We start from the raw sequence: 18,923 nt of genomic DNA, 5'->3' as shown, positions 1-18,923 counted from the left end.
TACTTATAATGTACTATGTAATTTATTTTTTTTGTTTCTTTGGTATGTTCCTCCTCCACGGTATAACCCCTGTTTTCACTGTATTTAATTCTGGCGCCCTACATCTTGTATATATACACTTTTCTAATTTGGGTAGGGTAAGGGAAAAAACAAAATGCTTAAATAGGGATACGGGTTGACCCATTGTAACGATGAGATGTACAAGATACTGTTGAAAGCAAACTTTATAACTTTGGTATGGGAGAGGAGTAGTTGGGGATGTGGGGAAGGGATGGTAGGGGAAAAACAAAGGAGGAGGCAACAATGCTCAATAGGAAATGTACTCACTACCTTACTCATGTAACTGTAACCCCCCTGTACAGTATCTTTACAATAAAAAAACACATTAAAAATGAATGTATACGCATAGAAAGAGCCACTACAACTGCTCTTAAATAAGTATTTTATCCTCTTAACTATATTTTAAAATATACCTAGAGCTTCCCCTTATACTATGTAAGCTGTTGGCTGATAGTCTAGGCGGCCCAGAGTTACTTAGCCAGCAGGTCCAGAGATCCATTGCTGCCTATAAACCTCCAGCCAAGGAGTAGCTTTGCAAGAGAGAAGAGAGGTCCAGAGGGAAGGTAGCAGAGACTGAAGATAACACATGTGTTGTTCCCACTGGGTCGGAGGCCTCTGTGAAAGGTTGGTCTATTGGGAAGGCTGCTCAGAAGATTCCCTGGGCTGCTTCCCTCTTGAGGATAAAAGAAAAGATTTGGGATTTTTGTTTTTTCCTGTGAGAAAGGCTGCTCTTTCACACTGGTGGTTGTTTATTCTCTTTCTCAAAACTTCTTTTAGAGACCATTATAAGGTGGACCCATTGTAACAATGAGATATACAAGTCGTTATGTCAAAAAACGAACTTTACAACTTTGGCCATGGGGAGCGGGGGGGTGGGGGGGGAGTTGAAGGGGGCTGGTGGGGGAGATGAGAAGGGGAAACAAAGGAAGAGGCAACAATGCTTGATAAGAAATGTACTCATTACCTTGCCCATGTAATTGTAACCCCTCTGTATGGTATTTTCACAATTTTTTTAAAAAGCTAAAAAAAAAAAAGGCATACAATTCCAAGAAGGTTCCACAAACATGTTATTATTTGATTTTGTTTTGTCTTTGTTTATGCTTCAAAATTAATGTACCTATTTATGGATTCAAAGCATCTTGATCAATGTTACCTCTCCATTACTCTCCCTTCTACCTCCTCTCCTCCAGTCAGTCACATTGAGCTTGCTCGTTCCATTTTCAGATGTGTGTATAGATTCTTAGGACTGTATTGCCCTCCATCCTTCTTGCCACCCACCCATTGCTTCCCCCACCCCAGTCCATACATGTTTCAACTTCTTAATATTGTTATTGTCACTTGCTTGCTAATTGTTGTAACAAAGGCATTTCACCATGATGCTTGGCACTTGCAAATACTATGTTTTAGTCAGGGTGATTGTTCGTGTGTGTGTGTGTGTGTGTGTGTGTGTGTGTACATATATGCATATATATGGTTTCAGGGCAGCTTGGGCTACATAGTGAGACTGTGTCATTGAAAAGGTAGGGAAAGAAGAAGGAACAGATGTCAAAAGCAATTTCTCAATAAATGCAAGCATTCTCAAATCATGTAATCTCTTGCTCGTCAGAACTAGAGAAGGCCAGTGTAGAACTGTATTGTAGACATCAGTTACATTTCCTAAGTGTTTGCCTTGATATAATTAGGATGTGGTACAGTTCTGGCTGGATTCTCCCAAGGCCAATGCTCTCAGGGGTTTAGGGAAATGAAGTTGCTATAGATGACTACCCTAGATGACCAAGATTGGCTGCTCTTTCCCTTCCCTTCCCCAGGGTATGAATTCACACCTGCACAAGCAAATTGGTCCTATAGCCTGCCCAGATGCACAGCCACTCACAGTCACATGTTTTTCTATTCAGTTTCCTATCCACACACAGTGTGTTGTGCCATATGGACCTGGAACATATGTGTTTGGCAAATAGACGGGTTTATGAGATTAGTGGATAATTTAGGGGTTTTAGGAGTGGCAGTTTTCCTATCCTGGGCAAAGATCTCTGGCTAGACTTCAGAATTTGTACCCCATTTTACAATTACCACAGAAACATTGTATCATCATAAAAGCTAACTAAGTAAATTGCAGTGAGTAATGACTGAGTCAGGCCTGCGGAGGTCTGTCTGGTGACAGTTGAAACAGAAGAGTGTATACTGAGGCAGGGGACAAGAGAGGCCCTAGGAGTATTTCAAGTGTACAAATTCTCCAATTTATCTACAAGACTCCCCTCCCCACTGTATTTGAGTCTATTTAAGATTGCTTTTTTTTTTTTAATGTGTGCATTAGATTCTGCTTCGTGAAGGCTGCAAGAAGATTCTTGTAGCTGACTCTTTGTCATTGTTGAAGAAAATGCACCGAACTCAAATGAAAGGCGTCCTGGTTGATGGTAGGTAAGGTTTAACAACTCACATGGCACCATGTGTCCCGCTTTCAGAAGATGCCAAACCCACACTGACCCTGCTTAATCCCAAGTATGTGTGTTTTCTTGCAGAGGAGAATATCTGTGAATCGTGCCTGTCCCCCATCCTTCCCACAGGTAAGGAAGCTCACTTCTCAGATGTGAGTGATGGCTGCCATTCAGACTTTGAAATTAGCTAGTTCCTATATATGGAACTCTATTGCTTCACACAGCTTCAAAAAAGGCTCTTCTTATATGCCAGTGCACCCCAGTGTGCTGGGCTAAACCACCATGTGCAGCGTGCAGAGCCTGGGAGCCCACAAGGCAACTCCACTCAGGGCCTGCTCTGAGCCCAAGCAGCACCTGACAATGCGCCCTCCTCACCACACTGGCATTGGCCAGTGTGCTGGCTTAGAGGCCATTCTTTGAGAAAGATAGTTCCACAGTAGAACAAACACTGCCCACACTTACATCCCAGCCGTGCATGTGTCTGGGAGATATCTCACAGGTGCTCTTCCTTAATCGTCTCGTAGCTGTGTGGGGACAGGGCACAGATGGTTGCATAGCTCAGGAGACAGAGTGTAAGCCACCTGTTGATGGATTCATTACTCATGGTTTTGACCACCAGTGGTCAAAAAATATATCTATAAGCACATTTTTTTTTCAGATCAAAATGTGACATTCCCATACATACTGTATACAACAATAAAGTACAACTCAAACAATAAAATACAACTGAGTTGTACTTTATTCACCCAAGTTCTTATGGATATGATTTCCTTCATAATCATAAAAAAAAAGTAAAGAATGGAGGCACTTCACTCCTGTGCTGCTCTCAGGGGTGTCTCGTCATGTCTGATCTACTGGGTGCCCTCCGGCTTTGATTTTGTGAAAATATGACTCCCACAAAGCAGACAGTGGCCAAAACCAAGGGGAAAGTGATGACAGCTCCTCCAAGCCAGAAATAACATGATTTGCTAATTGAAGTGATAAGCTGTTGGGATTTGTTGAAAGGTGGAAAGCATGTCCATAGCTGAGCTGGACAGCATGAGGGAAGAGAACAGCCTACACGTCCGTGGTAGAGTACTGCGTCTGTGTCCTGAGTGTCTGCGGTTTTCCTCAGTGGTGGCCTCTATACAGCTTTATACCCACCAATGTCAAGGGGCTACCAAACTCAATATCTAATTGGACAACAACTCTTTAAAAGATAGAAGCTGTTGTTTGCTTATTTGTGTCATGCATAATGAAAAAGCCTCTTACTTAAGGATCATTAGGATGTGAGAACAGGAACTTACATAATTAGAAATTGAAGAATAATTGATATATTAAAATGCTGTCTAAATGCAAACTTGGCATGCAGATGTGCTAACGATTCAGTTGAGCTATAGGCCATTGGTTCACACCTGTAATTCTCACTACTCACAAGGCTGAGATCAGGAAGATCACAGTTCCAAGCCAGCCTGAGCAGAAAGTCCATAGACTCCCACCTCCAAAGTAACCAACCACATGCTAGTTGTGTGGTTTAATTGATGGCTTATCAGCATAGCAAGCAAGCCTAACAATTGCAAGTCCTTGAGTTCAAACCTTAGTATCACCAAAAATAAAACAAGAAGACTCCACTGACCTGCATTTACTTGACATTACAAGATTCTTTACTAATGACAGGAAAAGTAATTCCGTTTAGCTTTTCTAAAGGAAGCAGGTTTGAATTTTCACTGCTTTAGGGGAAGGTGTGGGCTCTCATAGTGTTTTAGGTCATGTTCTAATAGACGGGCCCTGTGTGTCCCTCAGCACCACGTGTTCACTTACTTTCTTACTTTCCCTGCCCAGGGCACTAAGCCCTCTCAGACCTGAGCTGGGCTCAGGAAGCAGGGTGAGGTGCTGTCCAAACAGGGATGTGGTAGAACACAGGCTCGTAGCCTGGGCTTCCAACCCTGGCTTGGCAGCCCCAGCTGGCCTGGGACCCATTTTTATAAACCGCAGTGTAGGGCATAGTGGTTATGTGTGGGTTGGGTTGAGTTGGGTTGCACAAAGGATCACACACATACTGGGTATGAGTATTTTCTCTATTTTTTTCTTTTCTAATGACTACTGCTGCACTTACCATGAAACTGTCTCCTTTTCTTATTTTGGTGAGTGGCACAGAGGCCAAGCAGCGAGCCTCTGCCTCTGGATCATGCAGCACAATTACAGTGCCTGCTTTGCATCTGGTCACCTCAGCCCAAAGGCTGCCCCTGTAAGCCAGGGCTTCACTTAGTCAGGTTTGCATGGCCCTTCCATTCTCCGCTTGCACTGACCTGTCCTTTCTTCTGCCCACTCATCCCCCTCCCAGATGCGGCCCGGCCTTTCAGCGTGGTGGTCTTCCACTGCCGACACATGTTCCACAGGGAGTGCCTGCCTGTGCCCACCATGGTGAGTGGCTGCTGGCGCCTGCCAATCAGAGACATGCGGGGGGCGGTCTGGGAGAGGTGTGCACTGCCGTCACCATTCACCCATGGCTTTGGCCTTGGAGAATTGTAAGCTGTGGTTTCTCTGCCAGCTGTCAGCATTCAGCTGACATCCAGCAAACATTTTGGAAGACAGGAGGTAGAGATACAAAGAATTATAGAGTTAGTAAGACCCCATCACACACACACAAAAAAAGGTAGGCCTAGTGGTGTACATCTGTGATCCTACCTACACAGAAAGCAGAGATGGAATTGTGGTCCATGGCAGCCAGACAACCGGCCTCATAATAACCCATATGGAGAAATACAAAGGGCTAGAGACTTGGTTCACTTGGTAGATTGCCTGCTGCCTGCCTAAGAAGCATGAGGTCCTGGTTCAGAAACCCCAGAACAGAAAGAACAATGAGTGAAACATTGTGTCTGTGCTATGTGCAGTCCATGATTTTCCTCATTAGTCCCGAAATGTGATTTAAAGTGTGTGGAGGACTAGTGGATGTTACACCATTTTCTATATGGGGCTCAACATCTGTGGTTGGGGTGTCTCTGAGGAGTCCTGGAACCAGTTTCCTTCAGATACCCAGGGGTGGCAGTGCTGTCACATTCCAGGACAGAAGTTAATTCATCGACCTATAGGTGCTAGCATGTAAAGTGCACTGTAGGAAGCATAAAAGCATACCCAATTAAGTGGATTAACCGGGGGACATTGGAGGCTCAGGCTGAGCCTCAGTACTGTGCAAAGAATCATTTTAGTTCCTGTTGCTGTCCTTCACCATGAGGTCACAGTCCCGAGTCATGACACACTGGTCTTGCTGGGGGGGGGGGGAGGGGTCCTTGAGTTGCAGCATGAACCAAACATAACCTCCGGAGGAGAGACATTTCACCACTTGAGAGCCGTCCCCCTCCTAGCCAGCACTACAGTAACATTACGATTGCAGAAGGGGAGAGAAGACACGTTTCTAAGCTGTGTTTTAAATTCCATTTCAGAACTCTCCAACCCAGCACTGCAGCATCTGCAGCGCTAAGAACCATGGGCCAGGTGGCGTGGTTTTGGAGATGAAGAAGTAGCTGGTGCCCGTGCATCTTAGCACCACAGACACGTGTTTGCAGCAGGCTGTTCAGAGCCTTATTCCTGCCCTCTTAGGCTGAGCTCCAAGCAGTTTCTCCATCTGCTCCTGCCTTTTCCAGGTTCCTCCAGGCTGTTGAATGAATTGGGGGTTTTCCCTAGGTCTTGGGTTCAGGGTCAAGATTTCAACATTTACTCATTTTGGCTCGTTACCATTTAGCAAGCAAACACATGAGACTTGGAGTTAGATATAAATATTGCAGGCATTGTAAATCCTTCTAAATGAAGTGGTCTGCTGAGACTTGTGTCACCCACCACAGGTACCTAGCAAGCTCCTCCACAGCTCACACCTTGTTTCCCTATGCTCTGCCAACATCAGTTCTGGCATTCTGGCCTGGCTCTTTTATCTCATGATCTGTGGTTATCTTCCTGATAGGCTTTTAATGAAACACTGCAAATTGTCCCCATCCGGTGACTTGTGGGAACAACGAGCAGGCTGATGTCTGCAACCTGCTGTATACTGATCCTGTGTGCTGTATGTTCTGACTAGTCAGTGTCTGGCCCTCCCCAGTTCTCTGTGTTTGTTGTTTGAATAAATGTTTGCTCTTCTCATTGTGAAAGATATTGACTGCAGCCAACAGCTGTCATGAAATCTATTCCTTATGAGGCACAGATTTGTCTGAAGACTTGTGGATGGATTTTGTCAGCAAGGAGCACAGGAGTAGCCTGTTAATCAGAGCAAGGTTCCCAGAAGGGATAGCCTGATGGCAGAAATGGCAGAGGATGGGCCTTCCATGAAGCCTTTTAATAGAACACAAAGTTCAAATGTGTTGCTGTGTCTTCCAGTCACTGGTGGGTCACATGGCCTCATGGTTGTTCCTGTAGGCTGTAGAAGCTTGAGGACACACACCCATTCCTGTTGTTGGTCACATGGATAGGAAGAGAGCAGTGCTGTGCTCTCTTTGGAGAGAAGGCAGAATGCAGATGAGCACTGCAGACCCAGGCTGCATCCGCCATTCCCCTGAGCTGCTTCTTATGAGCACTCCCATCCCCAGGAAGATGCTATTCATTCACTTAAGGTAAAGAAACAAAACACAGCAGTGTGATTGGGGTCACAGAGGAGAGTGCCTGACCACAGAGCGAGCGAGCTCCCTGTCCCTTAGGTCTAGGGCCTGATGCAGAAGAGAGGCACAGCACATCTCTTCACAATAGTTACAACTGATTTGTTAGTCATGAAAATTGAGGACCAAGCTCTGTTACTGTTGAGTGGCCCCCTCCGCCTTCTCATCCCAAGACTGCATTCTTTTTTTTTTTTATTGTGAAAATACCGTACAGAGGGGTTACAATTACATGGGCAAGATCATGAGTACATTTATCAAGCATTGTTGCCTCCTCCTAAGTTTCCCCTTCCCATTCCTTCCCATCTCCCCCCCTCCCGTGTCCCCCACCCTCCCACCCTCACCAAAGTTGTAAAGTTCGTTTTTCGACATGACGATTCCAAGACTGCGTTCTTATGCTTCCCTGCTAGATTTTGTTTGCTATAGGAACCCATCCTTCACAAACAATAAGCACAGTTGTTTTCTGTACAGTGAGACCGCCCCTACCACAGCATGCGCACACACACTCACATGCACGCACACACACATACACACACACACACACACATTAGAGGCAATTAGGAGAGAAAGGAGTCCCTGGGCCCATCAAGAAGAGCCTGATTTATCTAGGTTTACTATAAACCAGATTATAGTCACGCCACTAGGAAGGATGTGAAAAAGAACCTGACAATGGTTAGTACTCACTCGAAGGCTAATTTGCATTCTCTCTTTCATTATACTAAAATATGTACTTTAACACCATCACAACCAAATTAACTAAAAATTTGCTGCAAACAGAAAACTTGTTAACATCTGTGGGTTGAGAATTCTTTTTTCTTAATTTTTTTATTGAAAAGATACTGTTCAGAAGGGTTATAGTTACATGAGTAAGGTAATGAGTACATTTCCTATCAAGCATTGTTACCTCCCCCTCTGTTTTTCCCCTGCTATCCCTTCCCTACCCACCTACCCCCAAGTGAGAATTCTTGTAGTCAAAAAATAAAAGCAATATCAGACTAAGCTGGCCAGGCACCGGTGGCTCACGCCTGTAATCCTAGCTACTCAGGAAGCTGAGATTGAGGCTGGAAGCCAGCCAGGCAGAAAAGTCCATAAGACTCTTAACTCTGATTAGTCACCAAAAAAGTTGGAAGTGGTTCTATGACTCAGGTGGTAGAGTGCTAGCCTTGAGCACAAAAGCTCAGGAACTGTGTCCAGGCCCTGAGTTTAAGATCCAAAACCAACACACAAATATGTGCGCTCTCTCTCCCTCACGCTCTCTCTCTCGCTCTCTCTCTCTCTCACACACACACACACACACCTCAGCTGGGCACCATGGCTCACAGCTTTAATCCTAGCTCCTCAGGAGGCTGAGATGGGTTAGCCATCCAATGAAGAGAGATCTTACATTAGAAAGCAGGAACACTTGCACTAGGCTCTGACATTACACCTGCATTACGTATCTGCTCTGTCCTTTAACTGAGCAACAATTCTGGCAAATTACTTAGCTTTTCTGAAGACTTTGCCCTATGAATAAAACAAGCAAATGGTTGTTGCACCTCCTTGGGAAGATGCTGATGTCACTCAGTGTGGTGCCTGGAAAACCCTTAGCTAGTACTAATAAAGGAAGAGCATGGCGCAAGTACTTGTTTGATCTGCGACTGAGAGCATTTGAGTGGTGATTCCCCCACCTATACCAGTGTCCACTGGTGAACAACAGGATCAACAGCACCATTAGTACTAATTATTCCCCAGATTAGGTAGTAAAGAAGGAAAGGGAAGTCAAATGGTAGATGGACAGTGCCCTTAGTGAGGAGCTAAGCCCCCACAGACAGCCATCTCACGGAGTCTAGGAGCAGTCCTTCCAGGCCCACAGTGGAAGCCAACAAGTTCACTGCAACTTCATGAGAGACTAAGATGGAACCACCAACTTGCTCCTGGATTCCTGATCCTTGGGAACCATCTGAGGTAAAAGTGTCATGTGTTAAGTTGCTAACGTTGGGGGTAATTTGTTATATACTTAAAATTCACACAAGTGCTTAGTAATAGCAACTATCTTGATTGCCATTACTCGGCAAAAATAGGGAGGGACCATCAGTGAAACATCTACTGAATGATGGTAAGGGGTTATTTTTCCTATTTATCCCAAGTTGCATTCTGCATATGAGAGTGGTTTCCTTAGTGCATTTTCTAAACTTATTTTGACCAAATTAGGATAGTCAGACGAAGGATAGACTTTGAAATCCTATCATTAGGGAGCAAGTGAAGAATCGGGTAGTGCAGAATTTCAAAGTTTCAGAAACAGGAGCATGCCGAGTCCTCCACATTGAACAGTAGGTGGTGTGAAGGGGAAAGGGCAGCTCTCGTATCATTCCAGAAGTCCAGCTGCTAAGGTTCACTAGTGCAAGCTATTATAGGAGAAGGACAGGCCTGACATGAAGGGACTGACATTTGGATGTGTCCCTCTAGGCGTGAGTAAGTCCTCTTGGTTTGGGGCCCCAGGAAGAGAGGTAGCTTGAGCTAGGTTTTGGGGGACCATCTCTCTAGCTACTGACCTCTTAGCAGCCCAAGGAAGTCCATCTGGCTCCGTTCCACTCCAGTCATGCCTCAATCCCTTCATCAGCCCTGGCCAAATTAACCAGATATTCTGTACTCTGTTATCTTTGTACTTGGATCCTGTGCCCATCTGTCATGTGTCTGAATAGGGCCAGCTCATTAATTCACTGTCACTATGTGGGCTTTTTCTCCCACCCACCCCCACCCTTAGACAAGATCCACTGTAAAGCTTTCTTTCCTTTCTGCTCAGATTTTCCCACTCATCATAATGCTGGATAGTTGTTACAGAGAAACGGATAACTCCTAATATCTTTTCTAGATGTGTTATCTTGCAAATTTAATTGTTTTCTAAAAGGAAAATGAGTATGCTTCTACACATGTTGTTAGTGGAATTGTGGCTTCTAAAAGCTCCCATGTTGAAGTCCTAACTCTCCTACCTTAGAATGGGACTATATTTAAAAATCAGACCTTCAAATAAGGTCGTGATGGTAAACTGAGGTCTTACGAATGGGCCCCAATCCAACAGAACTGGTACCCTTCCAGGAAGGGGAAGTTTGGCTAACTGGCATGCATACACATGGAGGGAGGACTTTATCAGGATACCCGAAGAAGACAGTCATCTGCAAACAAGGACAAAGATCCCAGAAGCAAACCTATGAAAACCTTGATCCTGAACTGCTAGTCTCTAGCATGTTGAGAATGCACATTTTATCGTTAAAGCCATCCAGTCTGGGTATGCTGCCCTAGAAAATAGGACAATATAGTCACTCCTTTTTCTGCCAATGGAGTGCTGCTCTCTGCTGCAAGGATCAGTGCTTGAAATTCTTGCACACCAAGTATTATTGAGCCCACTGTGGAGCGAGGTACCACAGGAAGCCAGCTATGTGCTGTCTGCTGTCTGCAAACCCACATTCCCCATGCAGTTAGAATATAGAACTCCTTCATTTAGGGAGTGTGTGTGTGTGTGTGTGTGTGTGTGTGTGTGTGTGTGTGTGTGTGTGTGTGTGTGTGTGTGTATCTAGGTCATGGTGCTGTCCCTCAGCTCTTCAGCTCAAGGCTAGCACTCTACCACTTGAGCCATAGTACCCCTTCTGGTTTTTTCTGCTTATGTGATGCTGAGTAATCAAACCCAGGGTCTCATGCATGTGAGGCAAGCACTCTTACCACTGAGCCACTTTCCCAGCCCTAAAAGTTATTATACTATGATGCTTCTATCTTCTTAATGTATGGTGTATTCACGTTTACATCTTCAAGAGGATGGGGAGAAGGGTACAGAACTCGAGGAAAAACAGGTGAAAAAGTGCAGCAGTGGGGCTTAATGGACACAGATGGAAGTGAACTATACAACTTGGGGACGCAGATGGGAGGGAGGGACTGGGAGAGAGTGAAGAAACGGATGACACTGTACAAAAGGAAATATACTCATTACCTGACTCATATAATTGTAATCCTGTGTGCTTCACCTTTATAATAACAATAAAGTAAATGAATTATAAAAAGAAGTCATAAGCAGATATGTATGGCTCTTACTGCTTTTCTTAATCATTTCAGTCCCTACATTTTCTTTTTCTTTTTTTTTTCTTTTCTATTTTGTGGTTGTTGGTGGTGGTGGTGGTTGTGGGGCATGAACTCTGGCCTGGGCACTTTCCTTCAGCTCTTCAGCTCAAGGCTAGTGCTCTACCATGTAAACCACAGCACCACTTCCAGCTTTTTCTGCTTATGTGGTGCTGAGGAATCGAACCCAGGGCCTCATATATGCAAGGCAAGCACTCTACCACTGAGCCACCTTCCCAGCCCTTTTCCCTACATTTTCATACAGCATTCCATCCTATCATAGGAATACAGTGAAGAATAAAAGCTAAAAAGTGAGCCAGGTGCTGGCAGTTTGTGCCTGTAATCCTAGCTACTCAGGAGGCTGAGATCTGAGAATCACAGTTCAACGCCAGCCAGAGCAGGAAATTCTGTGAGACTCTTATCCAATTAGCTGCCAAAAAGGTAGGAGGAGGGAAAGTGGAGCTGTAGCTTAAGTGGTAGAGTGTTAGCCTTGGAAATAAAAGCTCAGAGACAGTGCCTAGGTCCTAAAATAAAGCCCCAGGACTGGTTGTGTGTGTGTGTGTGTGTGTGTGTGCGTGCGTGCGTGCGTGCGTGCGCGCACACATGCACAAACACAAACACACAAAGTTTAAAGGTGCTTTGTTCTTTAGCTCCTAACAAAGTCAGTAGGCTCTTAATGTATATTGTTCATTTAATGTTCTCAAAAAGACATGATACAACTTAACTAAACACTGACCATTCCTAGTCCTTTCATTTTCTAACCAGGTTCAAGAGTGGAGCCATACAGTGAAAGATTCAGCCTCATGATCTTCCAGAAACCTCCCAAGATACTGTCCATTTCCCAAGGGATGCTATTTTGTTTGGTGCACAGTGTAACAGATCCACAAAGAAAAGGAATTATTGCTTGACTTTTCACCCTATTTCTTCCACTCCCAATAAACCACCTGAGCCTGTATGCAGTATCTCTGGTTCTCTGTTAAATAACCTTTAGATGACCCGAGATTCAAGGTTGTACCCATAATACATATTTAAACCACTCCTTCCTGATGACTGGGAACATATTAGATTGTAGTTTCCTTCCCAAGTGCCTACAATTTTTTATATTCAGTTAATATAGAAAAATGACTTCAATAACCTCAGCAGGCTGCTCACTGGTGGATCTACAAAGCGGCCAGATCCACAAGTAGGATTTTATGAATATAATTCTTTGTGTCCACAAAAATAATGGAAACTTTTTTTCAGTAACAAGTGGTGATGTTCTTGAATGGAAGAGACATATTAGCCTCAAGGCTTTTCCTAGAAATGCATTTACAGTTTATTCAAAGCAGAGCTCAGGGACAGGAAGCCAATTGCTCAGTTTCAGAAAATTCTTTACATTTACTGTGAATGGCCCAACTTGCCAACTTAGTTCACATGCACACACCTGGAGACATTCACTCCCACCCCAGCCCACAGCCTGAGTAAAAAGGCTGAAATTCAAGAGCAAAGTAAGGTAAACATAGACCTAGACCATTATGTCCCGTGCAGGTGTTGTCCTGGGCAGTTAGGTTAAAAGAAGTACGCAGATGAAGACGTTTTGTTACAGGAATGGAAATTGGACTGATGGAGAAGCTAGAGATATCAGAGAGGAAGGAAGGAGGGAAGGAGAAAAGGAAAGGAAGGGACAGAGGGAGGGAGGCAAGAGGACATTAGGAGAATGGGAGATGTGCCTTGTGATCAGGAAGGAGAATTGGAGGGGTCCTATGGACTTTGTAAGCTTGGATTCTTTTTTTTTTTTTTTTTTTTTTTTAGTTTTGTAGAAAATGGTTTATCAATTCCGTTTTGGTATAAAACACATGGAAGAAACCTGGCCAATCTACACACAACTATCACGATGTGAAAAGGTTCTTTTATCAAACTCTGAGTCTAAAAATGTACAAATTTTTTTCTGTCATGCCTTCAGTAATTTTCTATGCTTTTCTGTTTGAACAGGGAGACAGTAAAAGTCCAACAGAGACCTTTGTAAGCGGTGGGAGGGCACAAAGTGTTAAAGACTTCTGCTGACACCTTCTGTGAGAACACTGTTGACTGCCATGAATGAGAGTCCTCCCAGTGTGCTCAAGTTTGCTCAGCCTTCTGGGTGGCACAAATCAATCTGTCAGTCTGTATTTGAACACGAGTATCTTTCAGGGTTTTCTCCTTGCCCCTGCAAGAATGTCTTAATGTTTTAAAGATGTGCCAGTATCTTCAGAAAGGAATCTGTAAGTCTTTTTCATTACTAGTCAAAAATGAAAATGACTTACAGGTTCCTATAACATTGCTAGTTCTTGCCAGGATGGGTGTCAGAATTTCACCTATTTATTGTATCTATTTTGTGTATGTGTCAGTTTGCACTCTCACATGTAGGTGAAGCTTGACCACATGTAGTCTTTAATTTTTAACACAATATAAATATTTTTAACACAATATAAAATCTGAAGAAGAAATACAAAAAGGAAAGGGGGAAAAGAAGGAAAAAGGTAAGGTTAAAAGTGACACCTACCTTCTACAAATTTAAAAGCTTCTCCAAATAGAATAGACAAGCAAATATGATCAACTTTAGAAAGAAAAGAAAGTGGGCTAGGAGCAGCAAAGGAATTAAATAATCCATGGAATAGGTAGGGAAAAAATTCACTGAAAAGCAAAAGCAAATGGCCAACTAACAAAAACTTCAACCTCACTAACCCTTAGGAAATACGACTAAATATGATTCAGCAATGGGCAAGGAGGACAGAGCTCAGATACATTTCTATGATGTAAGTTGCAAGTGTAAATTGGTCACAGCTTTTGCAAAGTTACTTGGCAATTTTAATTAAAATTTAAAAATACACATAGCCTTACCTCTGGAATTTTACTTGTGGAGATCTACCCTAGAAAAGTTTTCACACATGTGCAGAGAAGCCTGGCCAGCAATGAGCATTGTGAAAGCAAAGGAGTAAAAGCCTTCAGAGCCAGGATTCAGCTAGGAAATTCTAAAGTACTAAAATGGATCAAGGCACAGTAAAGTGTGAATCAGCAAGTTACATAATAGTATATTGAAATGGCTCATATCATACCATAACATACCAAATTGAACTGATGTGTAAGTTACCAAAACAATTATGTTTGGTTGTAGATATAAGCTCGTTGATGCATTGGGTGGGGATATAATGATTAAAAGTAACAGGAGTAAGTTTCCTGTGAATGAGAAGCAAAGGGAAAAGATGGGAAAAAGAGGAATGGGTTTTGTTCACTTCTGCCTATAATTTTCTTCTTTTTTTTGTTTTTTTTTTTTTTTTTTGCCAGTCATGGGGCCTGAATTCTGGGCCTGGGCGCTGTCCCTCAGGTCTTCAGCTCAAGGCTAGCGCTCTACTACTGGAGCCAAAGCGCCACTTCTGGCTTTTTCCGCTTATGTGATGCTGAGGAATTGAACCCAGGGCTTCATGCATGCGAGGCAAGCGCTCTACCACTGAGCCACCTTCCATTATTTTCTTAATGGAACTTCTGCTGACACTGTCTGTTGGAACACTGTTGTCTTGAATGAGAGTCCTCCCAGTGGGCTCAGGTACCAGTGACCCATGCCTATAATTTTAGCTACTCAGGAGTCTGAGTTATGAAGACCACAGTTTGAAGCAAACCAGGAAGACAAATCCTTGATACTTTTCTCCACTGATACTTTTCTCCACTTAACCAGCAAAAAGCCAGAAGTGCAAGTATGTCTGAAGTGGTAGATTGTCAGCCACAGTGAAAAAGCTGAGAAAAGAAAGAAAATATTTCTGTATTACTTGGAAGCTTACAAATGTAAATCTATTAAAAGGAACATTCACAGAAGGGCTGAGTTATCAAGGTCCTCTCGGTAAGGAGGTTCTGTCTAGACTAGTTCTTTCCTTCTTGTCAGTAAATATTCCCTATGGTTTCCAAGCTTCAAATTGATCGTTGTTCCCTAGTGTTTTGCTTAATGAAAAGAATGAAATGGTCTTGCACCATTTGTCTAACAGTAACTTCCCAAGTTAATCTTGCTTTGGAGATATGCTGACTGGGTCACTTGTTGGGGCATTTCTTAACGACACCAAAGGCAAGCATTCAGATCAAAAACTGTTTATGTCTTAGGTACCATGATGACTGGGTGCTCCTGCACAAGAAGATCATGGTGTTCCTCCCTCCCTCCGTCCCTCCCTTCCTTCCTTCTTTCCTTCCCTCCTCTTATTTGCTGGACCTCGGGGTTCAACTCAGACACTGGGCTCTGTCCCTGAGCTTTTTTGGTCAAGGCTCCCAGTCTGCCCCTTGGGCCACACCTCCACTTCCAGCTTTTTGGTAGTGAATTGGAGATAAGAGTCTCACAGACTTTACTGCCTCAGGTGGCTTCGAATTGCAATCCTCAGATCTCAGTCTCCTGAGTAGCTAGGATTAGAGCCATGAACCACTGGTGCCCAGCTTATAATACAAATTTAGGGGGCTGGGAAGGTGGCTCAGTGGTAGAGGGCTTGCCTTGTATGCCTGAGGCCCTGGGTTCGATTCCTCACCACCACATAAGCAAAAAAGAAAAAAGCCGAAAGTGGCACTGTGGCTCCAGTGGTAGAGTGCTAGCCTTGAGCTGAAGAGCTGAGGGACAGCGCCCAGGCCCAGAGTTCAGGCCCCACGACCAGACCCAAAAACAAAAAACAACAACAAAAAAATTTAGACTGACTCTTCTAAAGTATTTTTTCAGAGCCAACCCAAAACTGCATGTTATCCATTATCAAGCTGTGGGTAATGTACTTTTTTCTGAGAAAGCAGCAAAATTTGGCTTGCTTTCTTTGGAGAGGCGTGATTTTTTTTCTTTCAATCTGTGCATCTTGTGATCAGTGTGGGGATGTTGGGAAAGTAGGTAACATCAAATGATTTATTTTAAACACCTATTTTCATTTAATGCTTAATAAAGACAGAAGGAATAAAGCATGTTTCAATTAAAAAGATAATTCAGAAAATTTCATAATCAGCCAAGATCTGATATTTTCTCTTCTTTTTTTTGGGGGGGGGCAGGGAGGACATTAATGGGGCTTACACTCAGCACATGGGTGCTGTCCCTGAGCTCTTTTGCTCAAGGTTAGTGTTCTATCACGTTGAGCCACAGTGCCACTTCCAGTTTTCTGGTCGTTAATTGGCAATAAGAGTCTCACATACTTTTCCTGCCTGGGCTGGCTTTGAATTGCAAGCCTCAGATCTCAGCCACCTGAGTAGCTAAGATTACAGGCATGAGCCACCAGTGCCTGACTGATCTTATTTTCTTAAAAGAAATCTTCTAAGGATCTGATTAGTCGGATAGAAATAGGAGCTGGGTGCCAGAGGCCCACGCCTATCTAGCTGTTCAGGAGGCTGAGACCTGAGAATTGCAATTCAAAGCCAATTCAGGCAGAAAAGTCTGTGAGACTCAGGTATCTTCAATAAACTAGGAAGACCCTAAAACTGCATGGGAGCTATGATTGGGTGCAGGTAGTGTGATGGATAGCATGTATGGAAAAAGCCTGATATTAACAGGAAACTACTGGTTTGTGTGTTTGCCTTATCTTATGTTTGAGCAAGCACACAAGATTCTGAGTGTTGACATTCCACAGTTATTCTCCAAAGACAGGCAAAGTGCCTGCCTGTGTGTACTTATCTTACTTTACTACCTCCTGATGCCCTTGTTACCCACCCTTGGATTGTGCTCCCAAATTGAAATCACCTCAAGCTAACATTAGTCTCTGATCTACAGTTTAATGAAGGAGGAGGAGGATTCTATATTTTAATGAAATTTTCAAACTCTTCCTTGCTCTCCTGGAAGTATGAATATATGTAAATATATAAATATTGCTGCATGCCATCACAATAGCCACTGGACAGAATTGGCATTAATCAGCAAAAAGCTGAAAAAGAAGATGTGGCTCAATTAGTAGAGTGTTAGCCTTAAGCAGAAAAGTTAAGCAAGAGCAAGAGGCCTACGTTCAAGTCTTGGCAACAACAGGAAGGGAAGGGAAGAGGAGGGGAGGGGAGGGCAAAAGAAAGAAAAGGAAAAAAGAAGTGGAAGAAGAGGAAGTTGTCTGTTTCAGATCAGTAGAGAACATTCTGGATGGGGGACATTTTGCAGTGTTTGTAGGGAATAAAACTCCATAACAAGCACTGGCCTAATAAGATGACCATTGACTTAAAACTATAAATGATTTATTCTTATGGTCATAAGTTAAAGCACACAGCTATACTATGTTGGGGAAAAAATAAAGAATAGCTTGTGAAGAATTTATGAAAAGCCCAGAAAATTCTACTTTCTTGTTTTAAAATCTCGTTTATTGAGAATTTGGAAAAGTTATTCTACTGGCAGGGCTTGCCTTTGTTTTTGCCATGTTCCAGTTTTCTGCCCAACTCTGAGAGAGATCCACCAGCTACCCCAAACTATGCAGATGAATTTCTTACTTAGAACTTCTCAGTGGCTTGGTACAACATGGTTACTACACTCTGGCTACGTAAAAGCTTTTAGATCTACCCTCGTATATGTACATTGACTTATAATGTACATATATAATGTACTTACAACATAAATGTACTACTATGCAAATTGCCAGTTCTGTGCCAGGTGGTGCCCTGAGAGTCTGTGTGTGCCATGCTGCCTGTCTCCATAGCAACCCACCTGGATTATTCATAGTCTCTGATCATTTGGGACGAAGCACTAAGGATCAGTCTGCCCGGCTTTGGCACTCAAGAGCAAAGCCTAGTGTCTTCTAGTGACCTTTTCATGGACCTTTCCCTGGTGTAATGAACATTTATTTTCACGTTTGTATCTCATATGAGGCCATGGGGTAGAAATCTGGAGCTCTTGAAGTCACATTTGCATTCGTGATGCCCAGCATTGCTCTCCTGTGAGTCAGTGTCCTCCCAGCTCCCAGGGGGGAAAGGCTCTGCCCTTGTCTGATGGTGTTTTGGCTCTGAGTTTATTCTGATATCAATTCTGTCCATAGGTATACAAAATTTGTTCTAGAGTTCAAAGCTCTTCTGAGCCTGAACATCCTCTCTCTGCTCTCTGTGGAGCTATGATAGTGTGGGATATGGTTAAACAAGGAGAGTTGAGAACATTGCAATCTAGGACCTTTTGTTTAGTCACAGCTATGCCAAAGTGATACAACCTCAGTGAGTCCCAGCGTCCTGCCTCCCCCTAAACCTGGAAATGGGATCATTGAAAATAACTGCACAGTAAGGGTGACCATGAGTATCGGGAAGCATTTAGAGTAAGCTGGCCCATGTTATTGCTCATTTGCTAGTTGTTTGGGGCTTTAGATATTTAGAAGTTGGGGCACCTCACTTTCTTGTCCCTGTCTATACCTCCATTCCTGCAACACTGATAGTCCAAATTTTCTTGGCCAGTTAATCTACATTTCATGCCTAATTCTACACCTTTAGGTGAAATATTTCTTCAGACCTTCCCATGTGTAGCCAAAACAACCATGAGCCATATCCACTTTAAACTCACAATACTGAAGACATAAAGAGCAAGGACAGAAAGACATGTCCAAGAATCTGTCTCAGCTGGAAGAGGCTAAAGTATCTTCAAGACTTGCTGAAAAGAATTAGGCTGAGGGCTGGGAAGGGGGCTCAGTGGTAAAGTGCTTGCTTTGCATGCATGAGGCCCTGGGTTTGATTCCTCAGCACCACATAAGCAGAAAAAGCCAGAAGTGGCGCTGTGGCTCAAGTGGTAGAGTGCTAGCCTTGAGCTGAA

At 43.5% G+C, this 18,923-nt stretch overlaps 1 protein-coding gene across 1 annotated transcript in view; it reads left to right on the top strand.

Annotated features, from left to right (window-relative positions):
* Positions 1-6,611, top strand: part of Vps41 (vacuolar protein sorting 41 homolog (S. cerevisiae)) — a 126,723-nt gene extending 120,112 nt beyond the window's left edge. Inside the window, exons 25-28 of the mRNA XM_013033002.1 lie at positions 2,375-2,474; positions 2,580-2,624; positions 4,819-4,898; positions 5,918-6,611. Coding sequence (XP_012888456.1) covers positions 2,375-2,474; positions 2,580-2,624; positions 4,819-4,898; positions 5,918-5,998 — 306 coding nt within the window. The 3' untranslated portion in view covers positions 5,999-6,611. The remainder of the gene's footprint in view (positions 1-2,374; positions 2,475-2,579; positions 2,625-4,818; positions 4,899-5,917) is intronic.
* The last annotated feature ends 12,312 nt before the right edge of the window (positions 6,612-18,923 follow it).

This window comes from Dipodomys ordii, unplaced genomic scaffold, assembly GCF_000151885.1.
Source record: "Dipodomys ordii isolate 6190 unplaced genomic scaffold, Dord_2.0 Scaffold161, whole genome shotgun sequence".
Taxonomy (NCBI): domain Eukaryota; kingdom Metazoa; phylum Chordata; class Mammalia; order Rodentia; family Heteromyidae; genus Dipodomys; species Dipodomys ordii.
Note: the sequence above shows the minus strand (reverse complement) of the source record. Positions and strands in the feature narration are given on the sequence as shown.